Here is a 23,336-nt window from a genome sequence, read left to right as displayed (position 1 = left end):
GCATCCAGAAGAAAGGAGAAACCTCAAGAAACTATCTCACGCGATGGTTGGCATGCAGGAACGAGTGCGAAAACGTCGACCACACCACCGCCATGTACGCCTTCATTGGTGGACTGCAGAGGGGAGGATTGCTGAGGCATACGCTCACTCGCTTGGCTAACTCAAACAAGCTGACTTTGGATGAAATGATCTCCATTGCTAGTGATCATACTGCCGCCGATGATGACGCAGGCGGTGATCTCGCAGCTACAGCAATCCCCCTACATCAACAAAAGAAGAACCGTGATAACGGCAACAGCAGTAGCCATAAGCGCAAGAACCCTGATGACCAGAAGAGTGGCGGATCCGAGATGGTCGCCATGGCGTTTCAACGCGGAGGTTCAGGAGGCGGAAGAGGACGCGGCCGCGGAGGCGGAGCCGACAGGGGTCAGCAGCATGCCACTGAGGTCACAGCTGGAGGATCCCGCGCCCCGCAAACCTACGAGGAGTACAGGGACATGCCCTGCCTGGCCCACCTGGATCCGGTCACGGGGAAGTCCACTCACACCAACCGCAACTGCAAGTGGGTCAATGATCTAAAGAACGACCCGGAGGCAGGATACAAGCGAGCCCGGAAGCACCGCCCACGCGGCAAGGGAGGCAAGGGCAAGAACAAGGACAAAGAGGAAGATAGTTCCGAGGCGATGGATGAGGATGATAACTCGTCGGATCCCAAGGTAGGATCCGCAGGTAAATCCAACCCATTCGAGAAAAAGAGCGTGGGGGCTTACCACACTTTCCTCGGAACCCCAACAGTCCGCGCTGCCAAGTCAGCTACCCGGATCCTGAACGCCACAGTTCCGGCTGTGCGCGATGTCAGGTGGTCGGAAATCCCGTGCACATTTGATAGGGAGGATCACCCTGCCATTGTGCCAAAAGAATGCTACGCCTTGGTTGTAAGTCCCCGCATAGACGGGTATGACTTCTCCAAGTGCCTCATGGATGGTGGAGCCAGCTTGAACATCATGTACCTGGAGACTCTAGAGCAGATGAACCTCACCAAGGAACAGCTCAAACACAGCAACACTGAGTTTTATGGCGTGGTTCCGGGTAAGAAGGCGAATTCCCTCGGCAGCATCACACTTCCCGTGGCTTTTGGCGATGTTCACAATTTCCGCGAAGAGAAGATCACGTTTGAAGTTGTGCCCTTTAAGAGCTCCTACCACGTCATCTTCGGCAGGCCCACCTACCACAAGTTCCATGCAAGAGCATGCTACATCTACAACAAGCTTAAGATTCCGGGTCCTAAGGGTATGATCACCGTATCCGGAGACTACAAAAAGGCTCATGAGTACGAGTTAGGCGAAGCCGCCTTCGCAGAATCTGTGATATCTGGAGAGGAGCTGAAAGGCTACAGAGCCGCGGTGGATCCGACTGAGATGCAGACCACCAAGAAGCAGATCTCCGAGCAGAAAACCTCCTTCAAGGTCGCGATAGAAACCAAGAAGCACGACCTCATCAAAGGCGACCCTTCCAAGCAGGTTTCAGTCGGAGCCAACATGGACCCCAAATAGGAAGACGCGCTCGTCGAGTTCCTCCGCGCTAACATGGATATCTTCGCATGGCAACCTTCTGACATGTCCGGAGTACCTAGGGAACTCGCCGAGCACTACCTCAACATAAATCCGGGGGCTAAACCGGTGAAGCAAGCTATGCGACGCTTTGGAGATAAGAAGCGCCGCGCCATAGGAATGGAACTAGCTAAGTTACTAGAGGCATGTTTTGTAATAGAAGTTATCCACACCGATTGGGTCGCAAATCCCGTCCTTGTACCCAAAAAGAACACTGAAATACTAAGAATGTGCATCGATTACTCCGGCTTGAACAAGCATTGCCCGAAGGATCCGTTCCCCTTGCCGCGCATTGACCAAGTCATTGATTCGACGGCGGGGCGGAACTTACGTGTTTTCTTGATGCGTATTCCGGGTATCATCGAGATCCGGATGAAGGAATCCGACCAAAAGGCGACTTCATTCATTACCCCGTTTGGTACTTACTGCTATGTTACTATGCCTTTTGGTTTGAAAAACGCAGGTGCCACCTACCAACGTACGATGCAGCGGTGCCTGAAGGACCAAATTGGCCGGAACGTGCACGCTTACGTCGACGACATCGCGGTCATGACCCGGAAAGGATCCGACTTAATCAGCGACCTCACAGAAACCTTCGACAACCTCCGCAGGTACAAGATGATGTTGAATCCGCTGAAGTGCGTCTTTGGCGTGCCAGCCGGAAAACTCCTTGGCTTCATAGTCTCTCACAGAGGCATTGAGGTTAACCCGGAAAAAATCAAGGCAATCCTGTGTATCAAACGGCCAACTTGTCTTAAAGATGTGCAACGACTAATCGGTTGCGTCGCAGCAATCGCAGGTTTGTTAGCCGTCTTGGCGAGAAGGCGCTACCTTTGTACAAGTCTGAAGAAAACAGACAAATTTGCAGGGACGACGCAGCCGACGCAGCTCTTCGGGGGTTGAAGGAAATACTCACCTCCCCACCTATCTTGGCAGCCCCAGCAGAGTCAGAGCCAATGCTCCTTTATCTGGCAGCTACCAACAAAGTCATCAGCCTCGTCATCGTGGTGGAGCGAAAGGAAGAAGGTCATGAATATGACGTCCAAAGACCTGTCTATTACATTAGCGAGGTACTAACGGAGTCAAAGCAAAGATACCCTCACTTTCAGAAGCTAGCTTATGGAGTGTTCCTAGGCAGCCGGAAGCTGAGACATTACTTCCAAGAGCACCCAGTAACAGTTGTGAGCAAGGCTCCGCTGTCAACAATTCTCAACAACGCTGACGCAACATGACGTACGGCTAAATGGGGCATCGAATTATCCGCCTTCGACATCGCTTACAAGCCTAGGACTGCGGTTAAATCCCAAGTCTTGTCAGATTTCGTCGCAGATTGGACAGAAGCTCCGGATGCAAGTCTGGAGCCGGAACCAGAAACATGGGTCATGCACTTCGATGGATCCAAGCAGCATCAAGGCTCAGGAGCCGGAGTCACCCTGAAGTCCCCTACCGGAGAAGAACTGTAGTATGTTCTGCAGATCCACTTCGAAGCTACAAACAACATGGCGGAATACGAGGCTCTACTACACGGTCTGCGCATCGCTAAGGAAATCAGGATCAAGCACATTATATGCTGTGGAGATTCCGACCTGGTGGCGCAACAAGTAGCCGGAACCTGGAACGCCAGAAACTCCGTCATGGCGGCCTACAGAGACGAAGTTGATGAGATTGCCAAGTGCTTCCTCGGATACGAAGTCAAGTACGTCAGGAGAGATGATAACACAGCGGCAGACATGCTATCCAAGCTCGGATCCGGCAGGAAGCAAATTCCGCCTGGTATTTTCCTGGAGCACCTACGGATACCCTCAGTTAAGGGCGCTAACCCGGAAAACCCAGAAGTGGCAGTATCTCCGGCTAGGGAAGTGATGGTTATCATTCCGGCTTGGACACAGCCTTTCCTGGACTACCTCATCGATCGAAGTTGCCGTGAGGACGAGGTCTTTGCGCGACGGATCGTCGGACGAGCAAGATCCTACACAATTGTTGATGGACAGCTCTACAAACGAAGTGCAACAGGGTATTTCTCAAATGCGTCTCCAATCAAGATGGCATTGAAATCCTCGAGAGAGATCCATGCGAGGACTGCGGGCATCATGCCGCCCCGGGTCACTAGTTGCAAAAGCTTTTCGGCTAGGTTTTTGCGGCTCACAGCTAAAGAAGATGCTGACAAAATAGTCAAGACCTGCCGAGGTTGTCAGTACTACGCTACTCAACCAAACGCTCCAGCCCAAGAGCTGAAGACCATACCTATCACCTGGCCATTTGCGGTCTGGGGGCTCGATATGGTTGGTAAGTTAAAAAGATCATCTCCTGGCGGTTTTGAATACCTCCTGGTCGCTGTTGACAAATTCAGCAAGTGGATCGAGGCAAAGCCAGTGAGGAAAGCCGATGGTGCTACGGCACTAAAATTTGTCTGCAGCCTCGTGATGAGATTCGGCATCCCACACAGCATAATCACAGATAATGGCACAAACTTCGCTCAAGGAGAGTTGAGGGATTATTGTGAGACAGTAGGGATTCGGCTGGACCTTGCCTCTGTGGCTCACCCACAATCCAATGGTCAGGTTGAAAGGGCCAACGGCCTAATATTATCAGGAATTAAACCGCACCTTGAAGAACCGCTGCGACGAGCAGCTGGAGCTTGGGCCGATGAGTTGGAAGCTGTTTTGTGGAGTTTACGAACTACCCCTAACAGATCAACAGGGTTTACCCCATTTTTCCTGGTATACGGATCCGAAGCCGTGCTCCCCTCCGACATCATCCACGATTCACCGCGAGTTTCCGCCTACAATGAAGAAACAGCTGACGAGGCCAGACAGCTATCTGTGGACCTGATCGAGGAAGCTCGGAACTTAGCTGACCAGCGCTCCGCCATCTACCAGCAGAAGCTCCGACGTTATCACAGTCGTCGAGTTCGGAATCGCTCCTTCATGGCAGGAGACCTGGTCCTCCGCCTTCGACAGGTGAAAGACCATAAGCTACAATCTCCATGGGAAGGACCCTTCGTCGTTAGCAAAGTGCTTCATAACGGGTCGTACTACCTTGTTGATTTCCGTGAGCTGAAGGATAGACCTGCTAATTGGCACCGGAAACGCAAGCGTGAGGATCCGGATGATATCTACGATGAGACAGATCGCCCTTGGAACATCGCACAGCTACGTCCTTTCTACACTTAGCATATTTTTTCTGAGTTACAAACTCTATAATAGTTATACATGATCAATGAAATAAAGCTTATGGTTCACTCTTTGAGTCTTTTACCTCCTTTACTTGTTCATTTTAGATCGTGTATGTTTTTCCGACTAAAACCACAGAGCTGGATGTTTCCGCCTAGGCGTGTATGAAAGTTGTGATTTTCAAAATCGTCCTTTAGGACGTAAGCATAAAGTTTTCTGGTGGAAATTTTTTTCGTTGCGAACTCGTGGATTCCTGGTAGCGACTTCCAGCACCTAGGCTGGGGGCTTGTTTCCGCGGTTATGGACGGACGCCATTGGGCTTCGTCACCGCAGGCGAGCGTTTCCGGCCAAAGGTTTTCCGGCTCGTGGAAGGTCAAATGAGTAAGCCGGAAAATTAACAAACCAGCACTTGCTTTTAACAAACGAAACATGCAAATAATTCTAACGGATAGCAGGATAAGTTTTCCGCCCACGCATAATTGTTTCGTCCCGAGATACTTAAGAATTAAAGTTATATTACAAACCCTCGCTGGGGCCAAAATGATGCATTGTTTTTCCGCAGGACTAAGTTTTTACTTCTCCTCAACCGGAGAAGTTTCCACGTTGGCATCAGCTTCCTCTGCGTCAGTCGGAGTTCCTTTCTCTGCGTCCTTGGCAGGCGAAGAGACATCTTCATCCTCTTCCGCTCCAGCTGCAGTCGGAGAAGCAGCGCCACCTTGGTCCTTCGAGCTTGTCCATGTATACTGGCTTCCGGATTGGGCGGGTCTGTTTTCCGCTTCGCGATCCTCCAAATGCTCAGCTTCGAGAGGTTCGTCAGCAGGAAGAACCACCTTCTCATAAAATTCATCATGGCGGATCCTCCGAGCAATGCGTGTATCATAGCCACTAACCGCGTCAAGCAGCGCATTGACATTGCATTCCGGAGGAACGCCAGAAGTCACCAGGTCCAGGTTTAAGCTCGGATTATGCGCTAAGCACATAGCCAAGGACATGGCAGCTGCACCCCGTGCTGAAGAGGATTGCAGGTCCACAACCAGCTCCGGAAGCAAATCCATCCTCTTGATGAGCTTGCGCACATCGCAGACTCGGCTCTTCTTAATGTTGAGGTTGTGACAGATTTTCCTGGAGGCGGAGATGAGATCCTTGCAGTCTTCTCCGGCTAGCTGAAGCAGGTCATCGCGCGGGAACTGGCTCCGACGTTCCTCGTCATATCCGAGTGGATCTGGAAGATGCAAATTTTGTTAAATACAACAAGTTGCACATATGAAGTCGTATAAGTTTCGAGGACGTACCCATGACGTCGGAGTTGAGCAGGTCCCAGCAGCTCTCTGTTGTTTCCATATACTTGCGAAGACCTCCAATTTCCTTTTGCTGCCTCTGGATGATGTCGCTGTCAGTTTGTCTTTTCAGCTCAAACTCACCAGTTTTCCGAATAAGCTCCGAGTTCTTCTCAGAAAGTTTCTGTTCTGCCACTGCGAGTTTGGCTTCGAGATTCTTGTGTGCAGCACGTAGAGTCTCCAACTCGGAGGAAGCTGCAGCAAGAGAAGAGGAGGCACCTGCTCATAGTTTTATAAAGCGTCAAAGTCGGAAAGTGCGGGACATAACCAACAATCGTCAGATGATCGGAAACCAACCTTGAGCTTCTGAAAGTTGTTTCTTCAGAGCCGCATTCTCCGCCTGAAAGTGCTGGATTTTCTCCGCCTGGCTGATGGTCACACGACGCTGCAGCACAATGTTTTTGTGCAACTCGTAATGCAGGGCTTTTTGTTCCTGCAAACACAGTCAGAAATGGAGTGAGTTCCGCCATCATGGTTTTGTCGCTGGAAATTTTTTCCGCCATCATGCTTGGGGGCTACCACGACATTTTCAACTTTCCTTTCAGATTAAGTTCTCTAAAAGTATTCAGACGCTAACTGATAAAGTTTCCGCCTAAATACTTGGGGGCTACTGGGGAGTTACCTTTTGCTTGCAAACAAGCTTGTCGAAGAATTCGCCAATGTTTTTCTTGGCGTCCTGGATCTCCGACGTTTCAACATCTGGTTTGTCCCAGGCATTGTTCAGCATAGCATTGAGCAAATCTTGCTCCAGCTCCCACTTCTCCGCCTCCGTTAGTTTATTAAAAAACTTCGTGGCATAGGCTTTCGGGGTGGAAGTAAGATCAGCCGGATCTCCAAAGTTTTTGGGGAAAACGACCATATCACCTGTGGTGGCTTCAGCCTTGCCAGATGAATTAACTTCTGCATCCCCTTGCTTTCGTCCTTCAGTTTCATCGTTGATGGGACCCTTGCCGCCGGAACCATCTCCGCTTACTCTGTCGCTGCTAACCGGAATTACTTCCGGTGGAGTGGGTGCGGCAGGAGTCGGAGACTGGTCCGCGGGAGGAGGAGAAGGCTGCAGGGGGGCTTGTGGAGCGCTTGGCGGAACTGGCGTCGAAGGACCAACGGCGGGAGATTTCTTCTGCATATACTTAGTGATATGCTCCTGAACATTGGTCCGCGCGGTGGTAGGGTTCGGATTCCTGTGAGCAAGTAAAAGGAAAATATACATAACACAGCTTACCAAGATAAACAACGCATGTTACTCGGAAGCTTACGCTGCGCCCGGAATGTTGGGACGTGAGGGTCTCCCTGCTGTAGAAAGCATCTTCAGGCGCTGGCGCTCCGCCTTCCTGGAGTCAAGCGGAGGTGGTTTGGTTGCCCTGGGTTTCTTGGCGGAAGCCTCGCCGCTGCCTCCGGCGTCGGAGCCAGAGACTTTGGCGCGGGGATGCTTTGAAGGTCGAGGAGCAGCCTTTCGGGGCACTCTTTCTTCTTCCTCCTCAGGGTCTTCTGGATCCTCTTCCACCGATTCACCGCTGACGGGAACTCGGAGTATGGTGCGAAGGTTTTCTTCCGCCAAAGAGTCAAGCTGCGAAAAGGGTGAGCGGAACAAGTTAAACACTTAGAGAATTGTGGAAGGATAAAGAAATACGAAGGATTAAGTGCTTACCGGAGGACATTTGTCGTGTGTGCTGATATCCTTAATCAATTCCGGGACCTGTTGGCCCCTAGGAATCTTCACCAACGTCTTGAACCTTCTCTTGAGGGAGTCGGCCGGAAGATCGTGGCGAGTGACTCGGAGGAGATCGTCCGCCCCAGTATAAGCGCACATCAGACGTGCGTTGTAGCGTAGGGGCTGGATTCTCCGGGAAAACCAGCTGAGGGTGAGCTGGGCTCCGGTCAGTCCATCATGAACTAACCAGGAAATCCTCCGTGCGGCCTTCTCCAGTATGGGTGTTTGGGCAAGCGTGGGGATGAAGCTCCAGCTCGCCAATTCTTCCGGAGGCGTGTTGCTGAAGGGCGGGAGTCCATCGTGGACGTTCGGAACTGACGCGTTCTTCACATAAAACCATCCGGCGTTCCGATGCGGACGGATTCGTGGGAGTCGTGAGGAGGATACATACGGCCAGGTCGGAGCATGAAAGTCATGCTCCCGCAGTTCAGCATGGCCTTGTCCTTCGTCTCCTTCTTCACTCGGAAAAAGAACTGCCATAGCTTGATGTCGGGTCGGATTCCGAGATGCCCCTCGCAAAGAGTTGCGAAGTTCGAGAGCAGGAGGTAGGAGTTGGGGCAGATGTTGTGGGGCTGGAGCCCGTACGTGTTGAGGACGGAGAGGAAGAACTCCGAGCAAGGGAGTGATAATCCGCGCTCGACCCACACCTTTGTCATGACGCGTTCGTCCGCGTCGGGATTGGGAATGTCGGAGTCGCGCGTGAAACTCTAATGCTCGGAGATCATGCCTTCGTTTTGAAGCTCCCGGAGCTCCGCGTCAGTTGTCTCGCAGGGCCACCATTGACCCCGCACCCCCTCACGGCTCCGGGCCTTGGAAGCTTTCTTGTTTTCCGCTTCTTGTACCTTGGCTGCCATTCTAGCTTGGCCTTGTAGCTCCTCTTCGAGCTCTTGGGGTGTTGGGATCCGGCCTAGCAAAGTACTGGAAGAGGCGGAGAACGGTTGAGCAAGCCTAACGTCGGAAACATATGGTGGTAGATACGCAATGGGATCCGGGCAAATTGGTTCCACGGCACTGGGATCCGGGCTACTCGGAGAACTACCAGTGCAGTGAGGAGAACCATGAGGCATGCTTCCGGCTGCACCCATGCGAGCTAAGCTGAGTAACCGGAAAATCTACGCTACAGCTACTTCTTCTTCTACAAGACCGGTGCACGTACCGGTAATGGCGCGGCGGTCTGGCGAAGCTCCGGCGAAGTAGAGGTCGACGAGCTAGCGGTTTCGAGCCTCCGATGACCACGAATCGGCGGCGGAGTTGATTTCTTGATCAACCGTGGCAATCTTGGTTCGAGGAGAGGTTTGGGATGGCGGCGCGCGAAGCTCACTGTGGCAAGGTTCGCCGGAGTTGAGATCCGTCGGGCGGCGCGGCGCGAGGAGGAAGATGAAGTGGTGAGGAGCGGTGAAAGAATGAAGAATTACCGAGCCGTGGGGTATTTATAGGCCACTCGCGGAGATTCGGGATTCGGATCCGACGGTGGAAACGGAACGGTCACACCGTTGGATGGATGACACGTGTCTTAGGTCAAGTGCGGTAAAACGACGTGGAGGTAACTTAACCATGCACTCCCGAAAATTCCGGCTAAAGATTTGCATCTGCGAAAATTTAGCGCGGGAAAAGCGGAATCTCCGTTGCCATACCCAATCTGAAGATGAAGGACTTTCGAGTGAATGAACCTGGAATCAAGTAAAAGTTTTGAAGCTCTTCAAGATTCTCTTCGGATCCGAGTTGAATGAAGTCAGAGGAATGATGAATCTCGGAGAACTTCGGGGGCTACTGTTGTGGGTATACTTTATGGGTATATCAACGGCATGGCCTAGATCCGGCAAGCCCGGGTGGCCCATAGTTGGTGGTGAGGCATGTGGCCCATCGGGCGGCCCAGTTGCTGTAGATCATGAAGGATGAAGTCCAGCCCAGGAACAGGAAGCCGGATCTCAACCGACCTACGAAGGAGGCCGGATCCGTGACAGCCCATGAAGTATCCGGATCCAGCACGTACTTGGAGGAAGGCGGATCCTTGACGTACACGGCAAGACATTGTACCGTAGTTAGGCAACTTGTATTCCGGCTAGGACTCTCCATGTAAACCCTAGATCTGTGCGTCTTTATAAGCCGGATCCTGGGAGCCCTAGAGGCACAACCACAACTCATTGTAACAACGCGAAAGCGCCCAGATAATTCCAGACAAGCAGCAGTAGGCCCTGTCATCGTGCAGGTGTTCCGAAGCTGGGTAAATCGCGTACCACCGTCCCGTGTGCACTCCGCCCTATGGCCCCTACTTCTTCTCCCCCTCGTGAGGATCCCTCCTCCGAGGTACCGTCGATTAGACAACGACACTACCTCTCATCGGCAGGCTTGGATGTGGATCTCAGAGCTGGGCATAAGGCTACTCATAGTGGAGAGTAACAAGTGGTAGTAACATGCACATGTTACTACTCTGTGTTACTTTCATCATAATAGGTAGTATCATAGGTGTTGTTACATAGAATACACATTTATTATTATGTAGACTCATTTTTCCTTGAAAGTGTGATGCGAGGATGGTAAGATAGCTAGTTACCATTAGTCCACTACCATCATTTTGCTCAATTAATAACATGACATGTCATCAAAATTCTTAGTTGGTATTGCATATCGTTGATGTTAGACCTACGTTACTCCCCGCTCAGAGTAGGCTAAGCCTAAAAGGAAACATACGCAATAAATTCACATCATTATGTCCGTGTGCTTGAGTGCTTGAGGGCAGAATCTATAAAAAAGGGCAGACTTTAGCGAGGGGAAAGTTGTGCCCTTCTATCGCGCCAAGTGTCGTGCTATCTTTTTTTTGACCCATTCTTTGCTTGCTAAGGGTATCTCCAACGACTCGACCTAGACATATTAAAAAAAATGTCCGCTTTGGCTCGGCCGGTTAAAATATGGATGTACCCCCAGACAAGAGGCCAAACACAAACTGACCGCGGTGTCCGTGCCATCTCTCTCGCAACCTAAATTTGGGATAGAAATGCATCGTCTCGGACATCAAACGAGTCCGCGAGCTAGCTTCCTATCCGCTTGTATAAGAACATGGCCCACCCGCGAGTGGCATAGAAGCCACTCCCTCCCCCGCTACCCCTAAACTCGTTTTTTGCCAGCACCAAACCCGTGCGTGCGATGGACTCCGCCACCGTGGACTTTGACGAAGCCGCCCCAACTGGAGCCCCCGCCGTCCCAGAGGCCTCCCCAAATCCTAGCCCGAAGCGGGCTGCCGCCGGCCGTGGAGGAAGGCTAAGGTGCCAAAGAAGGAGCAGACATCGAAGGGGCGATACAGACCAAGAAATGCAAGGACCAACGCGCCGTGGTGTGGTCGAAGAAAGCCCATCAAGTTGTAGAAGCCGCCGCCATGGTTGCCACCGAGATGGTCTTGGAGATGCAGGCACATGCTAACGCCTAGCCCAGGATATCGCCGTCTGTGGCTAAGGTCATGCTAATGTTGAAGCAGGATCCGTTCATCAGTCATGCCGAGGCCTCGTCGACGATTTTCGTAAGTTCCTAGGCCGCACAAAAAATGAAAGTTAAGTCGGGTGGACAAAAATATGCGTCGGCCCGGTGGGCTAGCCCTGACCCAAGCGGATATTTGAGGCAACGAGTCCAATTTGGTGTCCACTATCCAACCCAAGAGGACCAAAACGAACACTTTTGGTGTTCGAAATATGTCAGGCTGTTGGAGATGCCCTAAGTATCAACTTCTCCTTTCGCGAGGGACCCTCTGGGGTGTCTGGAAGTTTGATAAGTGTTAGAATGAGAGAGTTTTGGTGGTATTTCTCTCCCACACCCTGGATGCGGGAGTTGTACACGCATTTATTTTTAGATTCAAGTTTTCAAAACAAAATATCTTAAGAACCATTTATCTAAATTACGAACCGTTTTCATATTTCATACCCTCGCGTTAATACCTATATCTCATGTTGATATAGTCTGAGATAATGTTTTGTACTTTTAAAACTACTACAGATATACTCGGGATTTGTACGTAACTGTTGTAGTTTTTTAGTGTATTTTATGGGTTGGATGAGAGGGAGACACCGGAGGGTGGGAGATGCAGTTTTTCCATTTTAGTTTTCATCGGAAATTCCAAAAGAAAATATCTCGAGAACAATTTGTCAAAATTAGGAATCGTTTTCATGCGATTAAGACCAATCTTAAGAGAGTGAGAGCGGTCGTCTGGCGTATGATTGGGTACGGCCATCGGCAGAGGAAAGCGACGACCCATCTATATCTTGGCGTAGTTATTCTGTAGCTGTCGTGGCCCGTGGGGCCCACTGGTCACATGCACACACACGGATAGCCGGATAGACGCGATACCCGCACCGACGAATTCTCCCTGCACGCGATCTCCACCGTCAACATTTGGAGATGAACGGCTCATGACACCCCACGCAGCCGAGGAGCCTTTTTTCCTCTGCCGTTCTCGCAGCACCGCCCGTTGCCATGTGCTTTCTACTCCGTAGCTGACTTTGGTCAACAGGGTATGGAAACTGTTTTGTTTGCTCTTCTTGCATGAATGTCCCACCACAAACGCGAAATTTCTTAACGCAGAGCATCAACTTTGAAGGATTCTGCCACTGCCAATTGGTAGCGTTGTATGTTGTCAGTCTCTTGGAACATGTTAGGTCATGCCATATGCCACAAGCTTATTGTATTGGTTAGGTATAGTAAAGGCAAAGTATGATGATTAGATATCCATAGTCCATAGATGCTGAAAATACCATTTTCTAGTAGTATGTTCGTGTCGGCAGGGACTAGTCACACTCACACATCTAGCTTTTTAAAAATATTTTAAAGTCTGATGTGATATCTATCTAAATTACGTAGTGATGTTTTTTTAGTGTGAACTATATAATCAAGTATTTATTTATTTGCATTCTACTGAGATGTCATTTGACATGGTTATCGAATGTACATTGATTCAAAACCAAATATCAAACAAAAAAATGGCTCGTTTTCTACATTGCCTTTTTCTTATTTACATTGCGTTTGCACAGAATGTTTGTTTAGAACGTCTGTCGTCAACTCCTCCACCCCAACCATAGGCTCTACTCTCACGGGCAAGGCCATATGCTGATATGCGCCTAGTTTTTCTTAGTTCATTTTTTGCACCCGTCAAATAATGACAACTGCAAGTCCCATCGCTAGCTTCTGGATGGCTTGATGCACTGGGGTAGCCAGCAAGGGCCCTGGCCCCACCTAACATGGATTTTTTTTTTGTTTAACCCCTTAGTTGTTAAGCAAAAAACCACCTTAAAATTTGCTATTTTCGCTTTTCAACTATTCTAACAAAGAAAATAGTATGTTTTGTTCCATCACCCCCTTACCTCATTTTTCTACACCCGCCCTTGGTTTGGTGATGCCAAATGCATACTCTATATTGAAACTCAATCTAATTTTATCTAGTTTTCAGTTTACGCATGATTTAGAATCGTGCACTACACTTAATTGGTGGACACACGGGCATAGCGTCGTGGAGGCCATCCTGGGCTACGGCCTAGTCTTCTCACAGTGCAAATTTCATTCACCCCATCCGGCCATGTGATGAGTCCTACAATCGACGCCTAGTTCCTCGTCCTCGTATACATGTGTGCCGATGTGTCTCTTCTCTAGTTCTTAGGTCCCCTAAATTTTCCATGTATATATCTTCCTTCTTTTCCCCAATCCTCATGGCCTAGATCTATATTTCTTCTCCGCTAGTTCAATCCAACAACAAGAGTTTGAGCAATTTTAGACTGTGGTGGACATTTCCGAGCCATGCAAGAAATCAAGTCATGAAGTCTTTAATCATTTCGCTATGGAGTGATATGAAACAGAAAAACACATTAGGCCTTGTTTGGTACTAGTCTATTATTTGTGGGGATAATCCTCACCAGATCTCAAACTTCCACCTATTTCCAAAAACATGTTTGATTCTACTATATTGAACTAATTTAATCTCCGTTTATTCTCACTTTTTCTCAAATTGTAGTGCAACTTTTTTACAATTCCTAATATTCTACCTCTATCGTGGAATGGGGATTTTAAGGGATTCGGTGAAGGTAGGTGTTTCACCCAATCCCATAAAAAGTATCCCCACACAGATCAACAAAAACCTTTAATACCAAACAAGACCTTAGAGTTTTTGTATATGCATTTTTTACTTTACATTATTATTAAATCTGAATATATGTGCTCTAATATGATTAGATTATATATTACCATTAGATGGAAATTATATGTTCATAATTTTCTGCAAGATTTTTATTCGATTTTTTGTCATCACATGCAGTTGGCCCTCTCTTTGTTTTGCGCCACGCTCCGCCACAGGGTGGACACCCAACAAATAGCATTCAACAATTCTTTCTACCATCTATGGCTGCATTTATGGATGACTATTTTTAACTTAAAATGCTCAATAACGCATTACCTAAAACATCCAGATTTGGCTAGCTGTGTTTGCAAGGGACGCAGCTTTCTCCAGCTATTTGATTTAGACAATTCCTTGAACTGTTCAGTCCCACCATCCAATCATACAACAGCTTAAAGAAATCACGTCTTACCAAAAGCCTCTGCTGCTCTCACAATTTGTTTCTAGGATTACAAAACTTTACGAGTACCAACCTGCAAAAGAGCCACCCCCTACCTGCAAACGTTCCACTCTATAAAGGAAACCACCAAGAACAGAGCACTCCCCACCACCACTCCCACCACTCCGAGCGGCTCCTCCTGCCTCGTCCTCGCTCCCGTCCCCTCGCCGGCGCCCGATCTGAGGTATCGAATCGCCTGCCCTCCCTCTCAGATCCCTCTCGCTGTACCATTCCGTCGATCCGCGCGATGATCTCCCGTGCTGTAGATTTTTCGGCGGATGTTTACCTCTGGATCTGGTCCTAGACTTCGAATTTAGATGGATCGCGTGCCTTTTTGTTCCGCGGATCATGCATGTGTTCTTACTCGGTTTAGGATCCGCTGATTTAGAATGCGTGGATGTCGGAATTGCGCCTACCTGCTTCTGTCGGTCCTTGATTTGGTGGGATGTCGGCCATTTTACCTTCGCTCAATGTAGATTTGTGGGGATCAAAGTTGGGTGCGGAAAGGTTGCGTGCCCATGGCAGTTTCTTTGTGAAGGGTACCAGATTCGAACATTCTAGGGCGTCTGGTTCGTAATCGTAGCAATGGTGCAGCAATTTCAGGCTCACAGGCCTGGGCGGACTGACGACTAGACTTGTGATGGGCATCTGTTTTTTTGGAGAGAAAGTTGGATGATAACTTCTACTAAATCCCCGACACCTATTATGAGGGAGTAACATATATAGCAGAGATGCGCCAGTGTGTGCTGATATCAGCTTACGATTTTTTTTTCAATGATCTTGTTGTGATGGAAAAACTATAGAGTTCGAAACACGCTGTACATGACTTAGGAAGCAGTGTATATGCATATTCCTCTGCAAACAGATGCTGAACCAATTCAGGAGATTGTGTATGGAAGGGAACCTTGTATCTGGCCTGTTTCATGCATCGTGGTTGGTGCTAATGATTACTACCTGCCAACCTCTCTTGACATTGACTTGGTAGTTGTAAACATAAGGAGTGACTTGAGTTACTAAAATTGAAATGTACTGAAAATCCTAATAATATCCAGCAATCTCTAAACATCCTTTGATCAATGGCAAATATGCAATGGATATGGTACTGTTATATCTCTTCTTAGTTTAAACTAAAACCTTTGTCTGTATTTTTCTTTTACATTATGAGTGCTGGTTGTAGTGTTGGGCTCAACATATGCAGCAAAATGTGTTATGTAAATGCACTAGTTGCATGCCATCCAATGTGATCAGATGAAGTGAGGATTTATATGTGAATACCTTATCTTGTTTGAATGATTTTAAGTGGTGATAATCCTAAACTTGATTGTCTACATGGATGTGCAATTCACTTAACTGTGCTTTGCACTGAGGAGCCTGCTGTCCTGTTACTTTTGCATTATCAAGCCTCAGATTCTGAAAAAATTGGTGGTCTCCAGGATTGTAGGTTAGATGATTGAAAACCTGGCTCTAGGCTTCTAGCTGTAACTATCTCCACTTCAAAATTTGGATAATTTTTGTGTGTACCAGCAGTTGTAAAAGTATTCTCTAAACTTGATTTTGCGGTTTTGTTGTTTGATGGTGATTAGTTACCTTGGATTGAGTTATCTTATTTGGTCTGAATTGCCCCATTTTCCTGGTCACCATCGATTGACTAGTACCCACCTTGATCTACGGCAAGATCTCCAGCAAGCGTACTCCATTTTTTCCCTTACCAAAATGATGGTTGAGCCAATTTGATGCACTTAGGTATTGATGATGCCGAAAGCCCTTTATTCCAAGTTATCAGAAGCATCTTTTAGATCTTCTCTTGCGGTGTTCCTCAAACTATATTTCCTTATGTTCATGATTTTTTCCCTGAATTTGATCTTACCTAACCTGTTCAGATTATATGCTTTAATTGACAACACACCTTTGTGTCCTTAAATTCAAGTCTAATCAGCAATGATTTCTTAATCTTACCAAGTGTTCACGTCTTCTCTTCCTGCTATGGATTTCTGTCCTTAAATTACCTAGATGTGTTTTTATTTTATCATTTTGGAAACTGGCCAGAATAATCCAATCTGGATGTATGGTTGTCTAGTTTATCGTTGACATCTGAAATTTTCCGGAAGCTTTTATCCCTTTTATCTCTGATGATTTCATTTGCTGTTTCGACTATGTACTTACCTAGTTTACTCTGGCAATCTGCATAAACTTCACTCATGCTGCACTTTTCCATTTTTTCTGACAGTCAAGATGAGTCGTGGCGGGAGTGCTGGTGGTGGTCAAAGTTCTCTGGGTTACCTATTTGGAGATGGTGAGCCTGCAAAACCTGCTGCAGCAGCAGCTGCGAAGGCCCCACCTGCTGAGAAACCAGCAGCAGCAGCTGGTGATGTAGCCAAGCAAATTCCAGCTGGTATTCCAGGCAGCAGGGCGAACAACTATCACCGGTCAGAAGGCCAGAACACTGGCAACTTCCTTACGGTATGCCTTTTTTTCTAACTTTGTAATGTAATGAACCCATATTAGTTGTAGTTATTTCTGTATTTGCAAGTGTATATCAGAAGCTTTTGTTGGCATCTGTTTACTTATCTGACCACTCCATTATTGTAGTTTTCACTAGAACCATCTTGCCATCGACATGGTAATCACCAGCAATGCATTAACTCGCACAATCTAGACATGCGTTCTTTTTTATTACTCCCTCCGTCTAAAAGTAGGTGTCTCAACTTTATCTAGATACGGATGTATCTCTAACTAAAATGCATCTAGATACATCTGTATCCAGACAGAAGACAAAAGTGAGACACCTATTTTTAGATGGAGGTAGTACATTTGATAATATAACTAGAATGCAACAGTTCTCATGTTTTCACTGGAAAGCTATGCTAAGCAAATGAGTTGAAGCAACATGTTATTCGGCATACTTAGACTTTTTGTGTTTTTGATATGAAGTATGGCATAATCTTGAAAAAATGGTATGAACTATGACATAATTTCGAAAAAAGTATGAATTATGACATGACGATTCAAAGATATTGAATGATCATTCTTGTCCCCTAATTTTTGTTTGACTTGCATGTTTATTTACCTTGTGTGCTCAGAAATACTTCCCTTCCTTGCAGGACCGTCCTTCAACCAAGGTTCATGCTGCTCCTGGTGGTGGCTCGTCCCTGGGCTACTTGTTTGGCGGGAAGTGATGCTAATGATGCTGCTTAATGAACGATGAATGTTCTGTATCTCTGTTATCCATGTGGAAAAAACTGAAGTGTTTGATTTCAGCAATTTACCACCTGTGTTGATGTACTGTGTTCTGTGTGGTTCATGTGTCCAAGCTGACCTCCTGCTTGGAAGCCAGCTTGTCTAAAACCTGTTGCTGTCAAGACTAATCGTGTTGATATCAAAATTGGCGTGCCTACTTACTTGTTTGCTCCCTCTACTGTGTCAACTGGTTTTATGCTTTTATCAGCATTCGTTATTGTGTTAATGTTTGAGAAGGCTGCCTTATAGCTGGCAGTGTATCTGAGTGGTTTGAAGCTGTTGTGGCTAAACATTCTGCTGTGTGATAAGGTGCATATCTTTGTTGTGAAATAAACTTGGGGACTGGTGCTGTGCTGAACTTATAGCAGGCTTCAGTTTGTGGTAGACATGGAGTGGTGCCTGATTAGAACCCTCCATGGCCTTGCACTGCTGCTTGACTATTCCTTGTTAAGACCTCGAATTGCGTTTAAGAAAAACACAAACAGACGGTAGTAGGGTTGTCCACCCGGCTTGACTCGGGGAGCTTCATCATGAACTTGACTCCCTTTCTCACAGATGCCCATTGCCCATGACCATGTCATTCTTCGTGCCGAAAGGAAATGATGTTGTCACCGCAACATTGCAACAATATGATTTTGTCTCCTTTCTCCAAATCAACCTTGCATGATTAACTGTGGTGTAAAGATCTGCCTTACTTTGCCAGAAAGATTCCTGTTCAGAATCACTGGTGCCTAAGCTGATTTGCTCTGTTATTGCCACCTCATGTTACCTTGATGCTCTCCGACACAAACCAGTGTATTTGTCATGAATTTGAGAATGTTATAACCAATTTTGTACAAGACACGCTGCCCAGGTAGGAGACTAGATGGTGGTATCCCTTGGGCTGACCTAATATAGCTATCGGGCTGGGCAGTACTTCCTCCGTTTCCAAATATAAGACGTTTTGGGACAAGGATTTTGTGCACATGGGAGTCAGTGCTCCCTTCACTTTTGAATTTTTGAAATTTTCAGATTCTCATATTTATCTGCTTTCAATAATTATGACATTAAATATGTAGATAGATGTGTATACGAGGATTGGAATAAAAAAGTCTCGTTAAAAAATACGTTATATTTTTGGAGATGCAAAAAAGACAAATTTCTGACAGTACACTGACAAAATATACGTACTATTGTACTACTATTTATAGTCAGAAATTTGTCTTTTTTACAAAGTATTTTTTAATGGGACTTTTTTGACTACACTCCTCGTGTCTAAATCTATCTACATATTTAATGCCATAATTTTTGAAAACATAAAAAAGCGAGGTTTTGAAAATTTTCAAAAATCCAAAAGTTCAAGGAGCACTTGTGCTCATGTGCACATGGACATGGTACTTTCCGGTTTTGGTAGCTCGAATTGAACTGACAAAAATTAGTATATTTAGAAGAAGGCTTGGCGTGGCAGAGAGAGTAAAATGGATCATCGTGGGAGGTTTTCTTTTTCACGGCAACATTGAGGGAGGTTTATGACGGCATGTCCTAGGCCTTGCAAAGGAGAGACGGGAAGGTTGGAGGAGACCGGTTAGAAGGCCATGGATGTGGGGCACAACAGTGGGACAAGATACAAATATGTGCCGTGCCAACCAGCTTCGGTGAGAAGTGTTACAAATTACAGTACTGTATCTCGGAAGTTCTTAATAGAGCCATATACTATACCTACATGGCCGCAACTAACCCCGCCAAGACCAAACATCAAAGCCTACTCATGCTTTGCGCCTGCAATTTCCTACTCCATTCGGTCTTATTTAATTGACTCAGATTTAGTACAAATTTATACTAAATCTGAGTCAATTAAATAAGACCTGAGGGAGTATAAAACTGCCTCATGTTTCATTCTAACAGCGAGGAAAGTCATCTTTTTCATTACGAAGTTCCGAAGAGACCGGAAATTGTAATCATGCATGTTTCTCGGCCTCCTATGACGCGGATGAAAATGGCCAAAATCCGACCAAGCGGAGATGGAGATCCAAATAGAGGCATTAGAAAATGAGATGGCCAATGGTGTCTTCTTTTGACAATCAATACGGTTCCCGGGTGCGTATGATCCCTCTACCATAAAAACATATTTCCAAGTGTTAAAAAAATTTGACAAAAAACTTTACATGTACAATTCCATAATATATACGTGTTCGCCAAGTTTCACGAAAAAATGATATTTTTTGTAGTCTATGTGAAAAAAAGAAATTTTATTTTGTGACAAGTCTTTGTTTTAGCACTGAATTTTGTCTTTTTACACACGTCACACAACAAGTTAATTTTTCATGAAACGACTTTGTGAGCTTCTACCACATGAAGATGTACGTGTGAAATTTTTGTTTCAAATTTTTTAATATTTCAAAATTGTCTAACATGCATTTTGAAATAAAGGGAGCATACGCTCCCATGTGCCAAAACATCACTCCCCAATCAATACCACATATATTCATATTAACAAATAGTACATGGTATAGATATATGAACTGACTCCAACGAAGATAGTAACAAATCTTCTAGGTTGCAAACTTGCAAATGGCCTGCTTGGCTCTTTTTTGACGAAAAGTCAGACTGACCTGCTTTTCTTTTGATAAAGTAAAAGCGTACATCTTACAGCGTTTAGACATGAATAACTAGAAAGCGAAAAAAACAAGGGATGCCAGGGATTTTCCTAGGCATGAATTAGCTTATCATAAGACTTCAGTTAGGCTCCCTTGGTCTTTGCAGCAGGTTACCAGCCCTGGCACGGCTAGCGCTGCTCCATATATAATCTAGACTCCTCGATGATACAAGAGTGTAAGCGACTTAGCGATGCAGCAACATTATGGAAAATCCGAGCATTACACTCCTTTTGGAGCATCCACCATGTAAGCTAGATCGAGGATAGAAATGTGGAGTTGTGGATGCCACATATATAAGCTGTAGACACCATGTCTCACTGTTTCTCTTTCTACGAAATGTGGTAACAATCTACCTGGCACAAAAAAAGTTCCGCCGGCACATTGTTATGGTGGTAAGTAAGTTTTGCAACCGAACATAATACTACCTCCATCCCAAGGCTTAAGGCCTATATTTTCTTTCAGAAAATCAAGCTATGGTAAGTTTGACTAAGTTTTTATCAAAAATCATTAACATAAAAAGTACAAATCAACATCATTAGATAGATAATGAAATATATTTTCATATGGTATCTACAAAATATCATATTTGTACATAATTTTTCTAAAAGTTTAGTCAAACTTTACTTCGTTTGATTTTCTAAAACAAAATATGCCTTAAGCCTTAGGATGGAGGTAGTATATAGGTTAATTAACCCCATGTTTGAGCAGCCAACATGCATTACATATGCGTCAATCTGTGCAATTTGACGTGGTGATCAACATGTGCAATGAGGCCTTGTCACGTTTTGTTGGGGTCATTCTAGGATTGCCATAACCATCTTGCCCTTTGAGCCAAGTCTCTCACTTGCAAGTCTGGAAGGGCAAGGCCGCCATACATATGGAGGATCGACACACTGTTTTCCAGCTGACCAAGCATTTCCCTCAAGGGGCGATCTCGTCTTGAGCCTAGAAAAAGCCACGACATATCTTGTCAGCGGCTTAATTTGGATATCCAAACTGTAGGAGCTAGAGAGGGGCTTCTATGCGTCCATACCACCTTTGCCTTTTCGCCATGCTTCCTTGCATCAGATTGCGTAGACACTATCGTAAAACCTGAACTATACAGGACATTCAGATCGGCAGTTGCATCGAGAGTTAGCTGTCCTAGTAGTTCACGTGGTATTTGCTCATTTTCACACGTGTAAACGGCAATGCCATACCGAAGCACGTAGAGCCTAGCTAGTACGTATACTTTATGAGAAAGGATAATGTTTTGTATGTGTGATGCTATAGATACGTATACAATTTTGATATGAATGGAATGGAACCGGCATGCTCTCTCCTGGATTAGAAGTACATTGCACATGAGCTGGTCGGAGAAACCAAAGGGATATCAGATGAGGCAACTGCTTGGCATTTGGGCCCCATCCTGATCGGATATAGCCAAACATAGGAAATTGAAGTGATCATTCCCTTCAGGTGAATGCTTTTCACTTTGTCTGTGATTATTGTTGCTCTCTCCGTTCATAAATACTTCGTGGTCTAGCATTAGTCAAGGTTAAACTTTGTAACCTTTAACTAAATATTATGAAAAACAGCAATATCCACAATGTCAAATCTATTGTATTGAAATCGTCATAAAGTATATTTTTATATTGGGATTTCTATTTTCGTGCCCTCGCTTCCTTAGTTGTGCTCAGTTTTCCCCAGCTCCTTAGTTTTTCCTCAGTTTTCCCCAAGTCCTTGTTTGAAACCCGCAGAAGCAGCTCCGACGGCAGGAATCCCTTAAGTTGACCGTTCCGTGCTGACGAGTGGGGTCGTGTTGTTTGTGGGGTCGCGTCGTGTGGGGCTAGTAGGAAGGAACCGCGTGGGACAGGACGAGACCATGTTTGTGTGGTCGTAGCGTGTGGAGCCGTAGCGTGTGGAGCCGTGTGGGTCCGGGACGTGGGCACGAGTGATTTCTGTCTCTTTCGCCCAGATTAGCAGTTTTCAATGTACCTTTTTCCTCTCTCTCGCTCGATCTCATTCCTATTTGATAGCCCAAATTGGTAGCAAATCTAGAGCAGCTTCTCCTTCTTTTTTTAACGCCATTCATTTCTTTATGCCTTCGTTTTTACCCAATCAGGTAGGAAATCTAGGGCACAAATCCAGAGAAAATATAGGATAAGCTTGCATAGAGCAGCCAATATAGCATAGATATATTCACGACAGATCCAACAGTAGTACCGATAGAACCCTACAACATAAGCTACATTTTACATGAATTTAAGCTGCTCTACAGATAGAGCAGTCACATACAGAGAGTGCAGTAGGCATGTTCAACGCCTCCAGGTTGCGCCTGTGACTCGCCTGGAGGTTGCGCAGGTGAATCCCAAGTGCTTTGTGTTTGGCCATGAACGCATGCACGTTCACCGTCGTTCCAACTCTAGCGCCGCATCTGCCAATGGATTCAGCATGGTTCACCAGGCAGTTGAAGTCGATGGCGCGGAGCTTCCTGTTGCAGAAGGGGCACTTGTAAATGCCTCGAGCAAAGGGGCCATCGTAATGGCCGGGTGATACGTCTCCGACGTATCGATAATTTCTTATGTTCCATGCCACATTATTGATGATTTCTACATGTTTTATGCATACTTTATGATGATTTTATGCGTTTTCCGGAACTAACCTATTGACGAGATGCCGAAGGGCCGATTCTTTGTTTTCTGCTGTTTTTGGTTTCGTAAATCCTAGTAAGGAAATATTCTCGGAATCGGACGAAATCATCGCCCAGCATCTTAGAATCCCCGGGAGCTTCCAGAACACCCGAGAGTCGCCAGAGTGGACCCACAGGGGGCCCACACATGGGGCTGGTGCGGCCCAGGCCCTGGCCGCGCCGCCCTATTGTCTGGTGGCCCCAGACCCCCTCTGACGCCGCCTCTTCGCCTATAAGAAGCCCCTCGACCTAAAACCTCGATACGGAAAAGCCACGGTACGAGAAACCTTCCAGAGCCGCCGCCATCGCGAAGCCAAGATCTGGGGGACAGGAGTCTCTGTTCCGGCACGCCGCCGGGACGGGGAAGTGCCCCC

The 23,336-nt window shown here is 46.6% G+C and overlaps 1 protein-coding gene across 1 annotated transcript; it reads left to right on the top strand.

The window, feature by feature from the left end:
* The first annotated feature begins 14,463 nt into the window (after positions 1-14,463).
* Positions 14,464-17,816, top strand: LOC127332715 (protein SPIRAL1-like 1). The gene is made up of 3 exons (XM_051359043.2): positions 14,464-14,602; positions 16,646-16,878; positions 17,520-17,816. Exons 2-3 carry the CDS (start codon positions 16,651-16,653, stop codon positions 17,592-17,594), a joined length of 303 nt encoding a protein of 100 aa, XP_051215003.1. The 5' UTR covers positions 14,464-14,602; positions 16,646-16,650; the 3' UTR covers positions 17,595-17,816.
* Positions 17,817-23,336: the final 5,520 nt, after the last annotated feature.

Source organism: Lolium perenne, chromosome 2 (genome assembly GCF_019359855.2).
Source record: "Lolium perenne isolate Kyuss_39 chromosome 2, Kyuss_2.0, whole genome shotgun sequence".
NCBI lineage: Eukaryota > Viridiplantae > Streptophyta > Magnoliopsida > Poales > Poaceae > Lolium > Lolium perenne.
Note: the sequence above shows the minus strand (reverse complement) of the source record. Positions and strands in the feature narration are given on the sequence as shown.